Genomic DNA, 13,952 nt, shown 5'->3' with positions numbered 1-13,952 from the left:
AGAAGAGTTACACCCGTCTAAGTCCAGTTCTGCTTCAGAGTGTACTGTAAATGAAAAATTTTTTTTTAAAAAAAATCAAAATCCTTTTTTAAAAGTTTGTGTTTCTTTAAAGTGTTTGTAAATATTCTGTTAGTTAAAAACAATTAAAAGATGAAATGTGTATAAATTGTGCTCCCCTTTTTCCAGGCTCCCATTCAGATAAAGGAGTTTGGTGCAGTGAATAAAATTGACTTTTCTCCCGTCCATCCATACAATTATGCTGTAACAGCCTCCTCAAGGGTAAGGATTTAAGACGAAGAAATAAACTGCACATTTTTATTTGTTTTTAGAGAAAACAGAGGCAGGGAAAATGGAACAGAACCATTATTATATCAGGAAAAAAACCTTTGTGGAATTAGGTTGTGTATCATCATCTGTGTTAAAGTTTTGCTCTCTCTATTGTTGTGTTATGATGTCATCAGAACAGCCATGCAGATTTATTTTATTTTAATTTATTTTATTAGGTATTTATACCACCCTGCCCTTTTCCAGCATTCATATATTGAAAACAGGTACAAAAAATTGCACAATAAATATCATAAAACCAGACAATTAAAACTGTATAAATCCTAAACAAAATCCAGATGGTGAAACACACCCAGTAAAAAATGCTAATTAGAGGGATGGAGGATCTGTGAGGTGCTCCAAAGAGAAGGGCAGGAAGGTGGAGACCCTGATGGTAAATTGTTGCTGCTGCAACCACATGCCTGGTGAAATAACTTGTCTTAAAGGCCCTGTGGAACTGCATTAAATCCCAAGGGACCCTGGTCTCACGAGACAGGGTGTTCCACCAAGTGGGGGCCAGAATCTAAAAGGCCCAAGCCCTGGTTTAGGCAAGCTAGACTTCCCTTGGACCAGGAATCACAAGCAGATACTTCTTGATGAGTGGAGTTCTCTTTGGGGGACTTAATGGGAGAAATGGTTCCATAAGTATGTCGGCCCTAGGCTCTTTAGGACTTTGTACGTTAGTGTGCAGCACTGGTGGGTAATTGTAATCCATGAACATCTGGAGAGCCAGAGTTTGCAGACCCATTCCATAGAACATTCTGAAATCCTATTGGTTCCATAAGTCTCCATGGACAAGCCAAATGAGCTTGCCGCCTATACAGGAGGGACTTGGTATGTTCAGCCAGGCCTTTAGGGCATAAGGATCTGACTATGGCAATTCGATATTAACAATCAGACCCACTCCTATTGCTGCCCCCAAAATTAAATCCAGGGTATGTCCTGCTTTATGTATGGAACTTGAAACAAATTGGGAGAATCCTAGGACCCCTATGGGAGTCACCATGAAGCTAGTTTGGAAGCAATGTTATCTGCATGGACGTTGAAGGCCCCCAAGACCAAAAGCCTTGCGAACTCCAAGGCCTAGCTTGCCACCACCTCCAACGGCCTCAGTCGAATCAGGCTGGATCTCGGCGGCTCTCATTAAGTTCTGTGGGCCACAGTGAAATGGGGTGCTAGAGGCAAGAGTCTGGGGAAGGACAAAAACCAAGTTTTACAGGGGTAGCCCAGATCTCAGTCATGTGGCTTAGTATAAACCTTTGCTGAATGGTTGCCTGTCATCTTAATGGAGAAAAAGAAAGGACTATCCTTAGAGGCATCATTTTCTTCCTTCCCCCTTTCTCCACCCTTTTATAAGTGGCTCTCTTTCCTTTAGAGTAACCCCATGTAAGGGTGCAGTGTGTGTTTTTCTAGTAGCTCATTCTGCCCTTTCCTGGGATTACACTACTGCCCACTTTCTCTTCTATCCTTCCCCTCTTGAGGAGCATTTTGCTGAACATGGATGGATTATTCCACATCCAGAGTCATGCTCCAAGCCTTCTCCAGCTGCTTTTCCTCTTAACATTAGCTGACAAATGTAAGTTATTTTGTTTTAGATTCACATTTATGGCCGATACTCACAGGAGCCAATCAAAACATTCTCTCGATTCAAAGACGTTGCATACGGTGCTACTTATAGAGACGATGGAAAGCTGTTGGTTGCTGGCTGCGAAGATGGCAGCATTCGACTCTTTGACATTGGTGGGAGATCAGCGCTGAGACAGTTTGAGGGCCATACCAAGTAAGAGATCACAGTTTAGTTACACGCATTGCGGTGTCCAGCTTTATTGTTATTCTGAAATTAATAGCTTGTCAATTGTAGCCACTGTGTGTTAATTTAAGCAGCAAATTTTAAGCTGTTAATTTAAGCTGTTAAATTTCAAATGTACATTGCTGCTTACTCAGTTATTAGAGCCATTCTGCAAAGATTTGTTGTCTGTTGAAAATCATGGGTTCTCAGTCATTATAAGCACAGCAACAAGCCGGTAATTTAGGCCAGTATTGGTATCCCAGTATTTAGGCTGAGAAAAATAGTGACATTCCTAGGAAATTTAAAATAGCTTTTTCATAAGCTCATCAGGGTATAGATAGGAGGTCATTGGTGCTTTGTTTATTTTGCAGAAGAGCTGAGGCCTGGCCCGGGCCTGAGGCCTGGCCCTGGCCTGAGAGCTCTTGTACAAGTCTTTGTTTCCATAGACATTTCTCATATTTGACAAAAACCTTTGCAGAGAGCTAAGATGGAACATTTTGGATTTTATTTTTTAGAGCAGTACATGTTGCAGGCTTCCTGTCTGATAAATACCGAATAGTATCTGGAGCCGATGACTACTCATCCAAGGTGTGGGATGTTTCTTCTGCCTCCGAAATTACCACCTATAGAGAGCACACAGACTATGTGAGGTGTGGCTGCACCAGTAAGCTGAATGCAAATCTTTTTGTAACAGGTTTGTGGATTTGACTTATACTTACTTGTGTCGAGTGGAATTCATCCATTTACTCTGACCCCTTTATTGCCACTCATTGTATTTTGTTTCGTTTGGCTATGTGCCTTAATAGTTTGTGGTATGTGATTTTTGTGTGTTTGACTGCTTTAAACTTATTTCTTTTTCTGGCTTGTGTTTCATGTTTAATTTATGTCACTCTGATCAGTGTGATTCTGCTTATTTACAGTGTTGATAAATACACTTATGATTCAATACAATGTATTTGGCTGTATATAGAACAGCATTCTGTTCTTTAACATCCATGAAAGATTCAAATTTTATTTCTCTGGGATGTCTTTTAGGCTCATATGATCATACTGTGAAATTATTTGATACCCGGGCAGAAAAAAGCGTCGTAACGATAGAACATGGACACCCAGTGGAGAGTATTAACCTCTTCCCTTCTGGAGGTCTTCTTGTGACTGCAGGTATGTTATCAAACAGCGAGGTTTCCTTTTCCTGTTGTATTGCAGCTTGCTTGTATTTCTGTCTTCAAAGAGTTCTTGTCTGATTGGTAGTATAGGCAAACTGACAAACTGTACTGTGGTAATTTATGCGTCATTCATGCCTGAATGCTTCAGTTCCAGGAGGGTCTCGCTGTAGCTTCTGAGAACCGCCTGTGCAGTCTGTGACCCACCAAGAAGAGCCACAGCTTACTATGTATGTGCATCAGTTCACCAAGAGCCTGGTACACCTCCTGTTTTTTCTGCCTGTTCTTATCTATAAAGGCAAATAAGTTGTTGAGCACACTATGCCCTACCAAATTGCTGTTGATTGCTGATGGCTTGGTGTGGGTCACAAGTTGTTTATTTTCACCATTGGAAGTTAATTTACAGATGGAATGTATGGCTATCTGTTCCCACACTCTGATGATTAGACCACATGTGTTTAAGTACCCCAAGCTGGTTATGTAAACATGTTTTGGCTGTACCCTGATCAAAGTATATGACTTTTCTTAATTTAGCTGGTCTTATTTCCAGTTTGCTTTTTGTGGAGAAAAAGGTGGGGTAAATAACAACTCACTGTTCTGTCTCTTGCAGGGGGTCGGTATGTTAAAATCTGGGATATCCTTAAAGGAGGGCAGTTACTTGTCTCCTTGAGAAATCACCATAAAACTGTAACCTGTTTGTGCCTGACGAGCTCTGGTCAGAGGCTGCTCTCTGGCTCGCTAGATAGGTTTGTACTTCTCATTGTTTTTCTTCCTGGATTTTTATGAGGGGCCTGGTTTTGTGCATGGAGTTCTGTGTATCCTGTGCCTGTGTTTTGCCAGTGACAAATGCAGTCTTGGGGGTTCCATTTGGAATCCCACAAATGTCAGGACTTGCTGTCTACTTTGGATTATTTTTCAGAAAAGGAAAAAAGGCTAGGTGAGCAATGCCTGATAAATATTTGAGGGGGTTATAAAGGTTAGAGGATGGGGCTTCATGCCTCTTCCACATGTTTGGAGAAAAGTGGATCAGGCATCCAAATGCATGGTTTGTACATCTGATTTATGTTGGGTTTCTTGACATAGAAATTGGGTTACCTTTGGTGGGCTGAGTGTGGGCCTTGAGGCACAGCCAGCCAGCCAGCCATCCTGCCCAGCCATGCCTCTTTTTCTGTGTAGGCACAATTTTTAAATAGAAGTGGAGCTTTCTGCGTCCCGGTCAATCTATTTGGGTGTAAGAGGAAGCAGAAACTGGAACACAACCTGCCTCAGTCAGATGCTCCTGTTGAACATGCTTCTCGTGCTTTCGAATGACCTGCTAATGACACGAGTCAGCAGGGGAGCAGAGTTGGCCGGAAACCCTTTTCAACACACACCTTCTTGAATCTTCTTTGCTTGAATTTGGAAAAAGCAGTTGTGCCGCCAAACAAGAATTTTAAGTTTCATGATGTTGGTTTGCCTGTTGGAATCTTTTATCCACATTCAGTTAGAATCATAGAATTGAATTGGAAGAGACCACAAGGGCCATCAAGTCCAACCCCTGCCATGCAGGAACGCACAATAAAAGCACTCCCGACATATGTTCATCCAGTCTCTGTTTAAAATCCTCAAAGAAGGAGACTCCACCACTCTCAGAGGCAGTGAACTCCGACAGCCCTGATGGTCAGGAAGCTCTTCCTAGTGTTTAGGTGGAATCTCTTTTCCTTCATCTTGAATCCATAACTCTGTGTCCTAGTCTCTGAGGCAGCAGAAAACAAGCTTGCTCCCTCTACGACAGTGATGGCGAACCTTTTTGAGACCGAGTGCCCAAATTGCAACCCAAAACCCACTTTTTTATCGCAAAGTGCCAACATGGCAATTTAACCTGAATACTGAGGTTTTAGTATAGAAAAAACGGTTGGCTCCAAGGCACGCGTTACTCGGGAGTAAGCTTGGTGGTAGTCAGTGGCATTGCTTTGAAGCAACTGTGCAACTCTTCCAAAGGGTGAATCACACCCCTAGGAGGGTTTACTCAGAAGCAAGCCCCATTTCCAGCAACTGAGCTTACTCCCAGGTAAAGGATCGCACTTTAGTTCTTCCCATGAAAATCAGTTGGGTTTTAACAGCGCTTAACAGGGTTACCTATGCTGCTTCCCCAAAACTAGGTCTTTGGTTTAATGCTAATAATCTCCCTGAAATAATTACATTATCACATGATGAACTCTGTTCACACGTGCCCACAGAGAGGACTCTGAGTGCCACCTGTGGCACCCGTGGCATAGGTTCGCCACCACTGCTCTACGACATGACATCTCTTCAAATATGTGAACATGACTATCAATGGGCACTTCTGTACACATTTTTGCTCTCCTAAAAATCTTTCCTCGCTTCTCAAACCATGACAAGCTATTAGCAGAATGGTACAAATTAAAATTTCTGTGCAATTCTTCAGAGATGTCACCTAACTACTTGGTAAACTATCTTTTTATCTGTGCAGGCACGTGAAGGTATACAGTACAACATCCTACAAGGTGGTTCACAGCTTTGTCTATGAGGCATCCATTCTTAGTCTCGCATTAGCTGTACGTATAAGGCCTTCTGGCCACTGATAAGTATCTCAGAATTGTTGAACATATAAATTTTATATGAATAAGGTAAATGTTTTCTAATTTTAACTCCTTGCCCTCACTCTTTGAGTTTGGAATTGCTTCAGATGCAGGGACTGCCTTTTGGCTAGTGCCCTCTACAGAGAACTATCTAGACTTCCTCTCTAAGGCAATTCTTAAATCAAGGCACAACAAAAACACAACTGGTTCCAAGTTTTAGTGGTATAGAGCCCATGGGTTGCAAGCAGACGTTTCAAGGCTCAGTCCCTGGCATCATTAGTGAAAGGTAGCAGGTGCTGGGAATGACCTTTGTCTGCTTACTCCATTTGTGTCTTTCATGGGATTAATATCCCACTTTTCCTCCACCATGGAATAATGCAGGATACATGGGGTGGGTCCAGATAGATCTTCCACCCATACCCCAGAGTTGCTCCATGTTCCTTTAGACTATACCTGAGTTTGTCTCTGGGGAATTGCTGCCAGGTGGAGTAGAGAGTTCAGAGCTCAGTGGTCAATATATGGCAGCTTCATAGGGGAACATGTCCTAAATGATCCCTGGACTACAATTCCAAGTTCAGCAAACTTGTTTCTTCTTGCATTTAGCCTGAGGATGAAACCCTAGTTGTTGGCATGACAAATGGCATACTGAACGTGAAACATCGAAAACATGAAGCAAAGCAGCCTTTTAGAAGGAAGAGGAGGCCCACATATCGAACATTTGTTAAAGGAAGAAACTACATGCCAAAGCAGGTATATGACACAAGATGCACAGACTTTCCTTCCCTCTCCCTCCCTCTCCCTCCCTCCCCTCCCCATCTCTCCCTCCCTCCCTTTCCCCACGACTTATTTCTTCCTCCACCTTCCAGACTTTGGTGCAAGCTTTAGTGGACTCTGGTTGCGCTCATTGCTTTATCCATGTTGAGGCAGGAGCTCAATAGGTGAATTGTGTCTCAGTCATCTCGTTCAGTCAACTCTGCTCACAAAATCAGTGTGAGGCTACAATGCGGAGAACTACGTATATTTCTCTGGGTACCTCGGTGGAAAGATGAGATAAACATGTATCAAGGTAGAAGTTATATCACAACAGATCCTATTCTCCTCAAACTTCACAACTTGTTCACCTCTAGGCTATGGGCTTACCCATACATATGAGTGTCTCCCCACATACTTTTATCTACTTATCACACCACAACTAAGAAGCAAGTGCGGTTTAATATCCTTTCAACATCGAACTTAAATGGCCATTTTATGTCCATACCACCCCATGAAAGACTATGCCCGTGTTCCCAGAGGCGGACTGAAACCACAAGTCATATTCTTCTACATTGTGAACTGTATGCTCTTCTGAGGAATTCCTGTCTCGATGCACACCTTAAGAATGTCGCCTCATTAACTGTCAGTGGGGAAGTTCGCTTTCTTTGACAAGACAAAGAACAGTGGATATTGCAAAATTTTTATTACAAGCTATGCAATTCCGTTCTTTTTTATGAACCTGATTTTGTAAAAAAATTTTTTTCTTTTTCCTACTTTTTCTCTTTTAACTATGCCAATAAAAGGTTGATGAATGAAATGAAAAGTTATATTACAATGAGATGGATTTTTTTTCTGTAGCTTCTGTCTTGAACTGTCATCTTTTCCTTTTTAGGAGGATTTCCTTGTCTCAAAACCTGTAAGAAATCACTTGAAAAAATATGACCGACTTTTGAGAAGTTTCCAGGTTTCCAAGGCCCTGGATGCCGTCCTTCAGGTAAACTAATGCTACTTGGGTGATCCTTTGGAAGATATAATGTAACAAGGTGTTAACATTCTCAGACAAATAGGCCACTTCCTTGTCTGTAAAGACATCGGCCATGTTTCACAAGGTAACGCAGTCCTGAAGGCTCGTCTGTTTTCTAAAGGAAACATACATGGGACAAGGGCTGAGCAAATGCTCCTGCTGTGGGGCCACACAAACTGTGGCCCAACAGGTGTTCCCAGCAATGGCACTGTTGCATCCACAACAAGATATTACAGGGATCCAATATTACAGGCTGTGGCTGTGATGGACGTTGGGAACCAGCCAGCAACAAGGCAGCTGCCATGAGAACCGGCTCCCTGGGGCACAGAGGGCAGAGAGGAGAGGCAGTACCATGCACTATGCTCCTACCATGCCCTATTCCTTCCCAAAGGGCCATCATTCGTGGCCGTACTGGGGGGGCAGCACTGCTTGGAACCCTGCTGGACCAGTGGGAAACTGTCCTGCAGTGTCTAAAGAGGGAGATGACCTGCATGCAGCAAGTGCAGGTTGGCATGAAGTGTAGTCCACCAGCTGTTGTGGGCCTGCTGTTTTGTAGCTAGGCCATGGAAACGGAGGACATCCTGGGGCACCTGCAGCAGCTTGCCAGGGTTGAGGACAGGCAGTTGTAGCTGCTACAGGCATTGCTGGGCAAAAGGTGCCATGGGGGGCAGTAGCCAGTGTGCCCTCGGTGATAGGGAGTGCCTGTGTTGTGTGGGCCATTTCCCCTCTGCGTGTTCCTCCATCTTGTGTAATTGTGTCTATGTGAAGTTTTGTGTTCCTGGTTTTGTTGTTTTGTTTTCCTGGTAAAGTATTGTACCTGCATGCTTGTGCACTGCAGTAACTCCGTCATAGTATGTCCCAAGTCTGCCCCAGTCCTGGACCTTGTCCGCCTCCCAAGCTCAGTGCCCCTGGTGTGTGTGGGCGAACTGGATCTGTGAGACGGCAGAGCTGTCATTCTGGGGATTGTGCGGAAGGATCCTCTGCGGAGGCCTGTGCCAGTCTGCTGCTGCTTTGGACAGTCCCAGATGCCAACTGCTGGATGGATTTCAGGCAGATCACTGGAGGGGTCCTGTCTGGAACAGAAATGCAGCCATGGGGATGTGCATGAAGCATCCAACTTCTACGCACCTACTGGGTCCCAGGGTGTCTGGGTTCTGTAGCTTTGTCTTGGAATGGTTCCAGGGTGGGGGGAAGATGTGAGGTCATGGAAATTATCTGCCAGACTGGTTGTCTTTGGTTAGTAGGGGATCTTGGGGTGGGGACTTCTGGGAGTGGTCTGACCTCCTTGATGGTTGGCAACTCAGGTGGCAGGTGAGCCTTTGGCAGCAACAAAATAATGTTCTGGATAGGTAAAGGGATTTATAGGTCAGTGGCTGCCTGGGTGGGCTGCCTCTAGGCTCCGTTGGGGCCAGCCTTGGCAGTGGGTAGGTCTCAGGGTGGAGCGTCTATCTGGCTGAGCTCTGTGTTACTGTCTACCACAGAGTCATATCCCACGTCTGCCCTGGTGTGGCCACTAGCTGAGAGGGGGGGGGGACAGCACTGTGGGAATGGTTGTGAGGAGGGACCTGCCAGAAAGGGATGCAAAGCAGTGAACTTACTTCACTCTGTGCTGGGTTGTCTGAGATGGGGCTCTTCAGTCCAAGTGATGTGCCACTGCTATGGTTGTTCCAGGTTAAGATGCTTGAGGGAGAAAACCAGTATGTGCCCTTTCAATTGTGAGAACTAGTTCTCCATGGGGAGAACTAGGTTTATAGAGATTTGCTGTTTCCCCACCTATTCGCCTTGTGGGTGGATAGTGCTCCTGCATGATGCGCCCATTGACTGACTGTTCATGGGCCTCCATTGTGGTGTGAGATGCTAAGTCCTGCCGTTGTTGGGCCAACTGATATACTGACTTTGCATCTATCCTGGCTTTTATATTCTGCAGAAGCTCCCATTGGGCCAGCAGGAACCTTGACTAGTGTAAAAGAGTACAGTCAGTTGGAAAGGTGCATTATTGAATGTTTTGTGCTTCCAGGGCCCTGTACGGTCAAATCCGCCTGAAGTTACAGTTGCTGTCATGCAGGAATTGAATCGCAGAGGCACACTGAAAAATGCACTTGCTGGACGAGATGAGAAACAGCTCAGTGTCCTCCTTAGTTTCTTGATAAGGTAACTTCCAAGGAGATCCTCTCTGGACCAAAATGTTGTGATGTACATCAAGAACAATTTCACAGCAAAATTTGGCTTCCAAAGTATAGGGTTTTGAAGGAGGCTTAGAAATGTTTGAGAAATTCTTTCATGACCACGTGTAAATAGTGAGAGAGGCCAGGATATGGAAATTGGCATTTCACTGCCCCAGCAATGCAATTGCTGATAGAAGCATCATTTATACAGCTAAGTCAGAAGGCTGCAGGCAAATATTGGTTGGTTGGATCAAATCAGCATGGAAAATTCAGCTCTCTTCTTCTCTGCTGTCCTCACCTTTGGCCCTTGTGACAATGTTTTGGTCATTGGCAGGATTTCTTTTGTCAGGATCTTAATTCTAGATCTGGCAGTCGAATACCTCTTGCTCTCTGAGCTGCTGATAATAAGAGTGTTGCTGGATCAGACTGTGGTCCATCAAGCCCAGCGTTCTGTTTCATACTGTGGCCAATCAGCTGTCCCAGAGGACCGGCAGGGCAAAAAGGCTAATGTTTTCCCTTGATGTTGCCTCCTAACTCTGGATTCCAGAGGTTTAATGAGCGCTGTTGAATGAGAAGGTTCTCTTTTAGTCATAATGGCCAGTAGCTACTGACGAACTTTTCCTTCCGGGATTTATCCTAAGTTACTCTTGCTTGCTCGCTTTCCTGCTAATGGTGTTCAGCTCTAATTCTGCCATCCAGTTTTGTTCCACCCTTTCTCCAATTCTAGGCCTCTACAGCCATTTCCCCCTGCTTTCTAGCTGCCCTGAACCTGACCTTGTTGGGAAAGCTGCCCTGAACCTTGTTGGGAAAGGTTGGGATAGAAATATAAACCAACAGATCTGATTCTTAGCACTTCTCTTTGCCTTCTCCTACAGCAGGGCCCTCTGACCTTTTTGAGCCTGTGGGTCCCTTTGAAATTCTGACACAGCATGGTGGGTGCAGCCACAGAATATATGCTGCAAAAGGACTGCTACAGGATGTGGAGCCAGCCACCAAATAGTTTCCACAGTTTATCTCCAGTCACACATGAAGATTCTTGTGTTGTTGCAGCCTCTGCTGCCAAAACAACCTGTTTTAAAAATCTGCATAGCCAATCATAAGCCATGCTTGACAAATGCCCTATCTGGTTCCACCCACTTTCTAAAAACAGTTGTCAGGTGCCAGGAAAGGTATTGGCATGCCTCGTGTTGGGGATCCTGTCCTACAGCTTTCCCCCCCTTTTAGATATTTAACAATTACAATACATTAGGAATTGACTTCCGCAAGTGCATACTAACTATAATTGAATATAACAATAAATATTGTCATAAATTAAATACCTTATTTTTGGTCTTGCATTTTTGGTCTAAGTAATCAGTCCATTGAACCCATTGAATTTTAGAGTTATAATTTTCTTCTGTTTCTTCATATCCTGCGATCCTCTCAGTTTTAACTAGCTCCAACATCTTCACATGCCATTCAAATATTGTTGAGATTCTAGAAGTCTTCCAGTTTTTAGCTAGAACCAGTCTTGCTTCCCACAGCATTCCCCTTGTGATATGAAGTATGTGAGAGTTGGTGGTTTTGCTTAGAAAACTTAACAGAATTTTTTTTAATTTTTTCCTTACCTAGTGCTTTGCCCTCTTGTTTTTGCTGGTTTTTGACTTTTCCTTGTGGTTATAAAACTCTTTAACTTAATTTGCAGGCATGTGACTGATGCGAGATTTGCTCCTGTGCTGATAAATGTAGCGGAAATGATTATAGGTAGGTATGAATCTCCAACAGCACTAATTCATAAAACTGACTCACACCCAGGTAGCCAAAAGCATGCCTTCTTGTCTTAGTCATAAGGGAGGAGGATTTTTTAAAAAGATGTTTATTTACTGAGTATATATTTAGTATATATTTATTTATTGAGTATATATATTTCATAATATACATAGCACAATAAAGGCAACTATTAAAAATCCAGCAGGGTATCGAATGCCACCTTTACTTGAAAGGAAGGCTACCCTGAATGCAAAACAACTCTCTCTGTCCCCCCCCCCCCCACACTCCAATTGTTGCTATTTTTGCCATCAAGTTACAGTTAATTCAGGGGTTTTTAAGGCAAGAGATGTTTGGGAGTGGTTTGCCATTGCTTGCCTCTGCATCATGACCCTATTCCTTTGAGGTCTCTTATCCACATACTAGCCAGGGTTATGTGCATCTCTCTAAGCCCAAAGCTGGACATTACTATAACTTGCATGCAGATGGTAAGATCCTCTTTTTATCTTTTTGTTAATGGCATACCAGAAAAAAGCCTAGTCTTGCATTGTAGTAAATACTGTCATGAGCAGCTCAAAGTAGAGACTCAAAACAGTTTTTAGGCTCAAAAACAAAAAGCAGACTACCAGGGTTTCATCTTTTAAGGGCCATTTTTAATTGAAAGCCTGGGTAAAAAGATGTTTTTGTTTGGCCCCTAATATACACCAGGACTGCCTGAAGGAGAAGGGCATTCCACAGACATGGGAGTGCTGAAAGCCCCTCTTTCTGATTGCCACCTGCCTCACCCCTTCAGGAGGGAGCACAGAAAGCAGGGCTTCTGATGAGGATTGTCATTGGTGGGCTGGACAGTGTGGGAGGAGGCTGTCCTTCAGGTACCCTGGGCCCAAGTCATTTAGGGCCTCAAAGGAGTAAGAACCAGAAACAGGCGGGCAGCACCTTTTCCTTGGACTTGCTGTATGTCAAAACTTTCCCACTCTCTGAAATCAGCCTTCACAATGATAAAACTCTTGACATTTGCCTTTTAAAAATATAACTGGAGAAGAAAGCCAGGATTTTGGGGGAACTGAATCCAACACCCAGTATCAAAGTAAACCATTCTTATTTTTGCTCAGAGTTGCAAAATGCACTAGCTCCTCCCTGTAGTAGTTGAATAAAATGTAATCCCTTGCATTTAGAAGAACCGTGCCAATAAGATTCCTTTGCTGTCCACAGGAAGGCTCAGAAAGAGTGTGTCATTAAAAATAAAAAAGTATATGCTCAAGAATTCTGTAAATTAGTTGTTTTGTCACTGTATCTAATAGTTGGCCCTGCTTGGATAGTAAAATCATTTTGTATTGTGTTGGGAAAACCTTGACCAAAATTCAGCCACCCATGTGGATTGTCATAGCAGTCACAATGCATGCTGAGGCACCCACCACGAGTTTCTGGCACAGGGCCTAGGAGGTGGGGGCCTGCACAAGGAAGAAGATGCACCAATTGCAGCAAGGCAGATAGGGGAGGCCACAGCAATGATGGGTGATGTGAAGGGGAGTAGAAGGAAGAGAAGGAAGCAAGTATGAAAATGGGATTTCCCCTGTGGGTCTCCCCTGTTTTTTAAGAAGAATCCAGTTGTGTCTTCAAGACTACCTGAAATGGTTTGCTTAAAAAGGCAAGAGCCTGTTGGCCTTCCTACAAATTGTTTGGTGCAGGTGCCTATGAAAACTCTGCTCTACTTGAAATTATTTTGTTGACAGCTAGTGGTGCAACTGGATTCCTTGTGTTTAGAAGAAATGCTACAGCCTGTTAAGCAAGAGTTCCATTAACATGTGCTTTTTCTCCTACCTTGCCAGATATTTATATGCCTGTGATTGGACAATCTGCTGTTGTTGATAAACAGTTTGTGAAACTTCAGAATATTGTAGAAAAGGAGATTGACTACCAGGAGGAACTGCTAGAAGTCTTGGGGATGATGGATGCGCTGTTTGCTACAATGGCAAGAAAAAAGCCTGCTACCCTGGAGGAGAATAGACTGGATGGTGTATAGATTAACTCCTCGAACAATGACAGTGTTGGACAGTTTCATCACAGAATGTATTGCATTTGACTCTCATATTCTCCAGTGACACTTTTCAAAAAACCTCCCATACAACAGGAAAAAAGTTGAAGAGTGCATACTACTGGTGACTGCAGAAATAAGAAGAAAAAATCTCTTTGGAAATATTTTTCAAGTTTTTGGTCCAAAAGTTATTTAAAATATTTCATGCCAGTGTTGTATAAAGTTTATTTATATGAACACGTAAAAATGCCCTTATAAACATGTAAAAATTAACCCGTAGCTTCATTTTATTTTTTCAGATTTCTTGAAGAGATTTCTCTTAAATTCCCAGTTGAACTTGGAATAAATGTGGCAGAAATGTGACAAAACTA

General features: G+C 43.4%; 1 protein-coding gene across 1 annotated transcript in view; it reads left to right on the top strand.

Annotated features, from left to right (window-relative positions):
* UTP15 (UTP15 small subunit processome component) overlaps positions 1-13,952 on the top strand; it is a 16,662-nt gene extending 2,710 nt beyond the window's left edge. Inside the window, exons 3-13 of the mRNA XM_048504801.1 lie at positions 187-279; positions 1,920-2,104; positions 2,629-2,807; positions 3,149-3,274; positions 3,887-4,022; positions 5,750-5,834; positions 6,462-6,608; positions 7,504-7,605; positions 9,653-9,786; positions 11,485-11,543; positions 13,376-13,952. Of these exons, the coding sequence (XP_048360758.1) occupies positions 187-279; positions 1,920-2,104; positions 2,629-2,807; positions 3,149-3,274; positions 3,887-4,022; positions 5,750-5,834; positions 6,462-6,608; positions 7,504-7,605; positions 9,653-9,786; positions 11,485-11,543; positions 13,376-13,569 (1,440 nt within the window). The 3' untranslated portion in view covers positions 13,570-13,952. The remainder of the gene's footprint in view (positions 1-186; positions 280-1,919; positions 2,105-2,628; positions 2,808-3,148; positions 3,275-3,886; positions 4,023-5,749; positions 5,835-6,461; positions 6,609-7,503; positions 7,606-9,652; positions 9,787-11,484; positions 11,544-13,375) is intronic.

Source organism: Sphaerodactylus townsendi, linkage group LG07 (assembly GCF_021028975.2).
Source record: "Sphaerodactylus townsendi isolate TG3544 linkage group LG07, MPM_Stown_v2.3, whole genome shotgun sequence".
In the NCBI taxonomy this organism is placed as follows: domain Eukaryota; kingdom Metazoa; phylum Chordata; class Lepidosauria; order Squamata; family Sphaerodactylidae; genus Sphaerodactylus; species Sphaerodactylus townsendi.
This window is presented reverse-complemented; position numbering and strand designations above follow the sequence as displayed.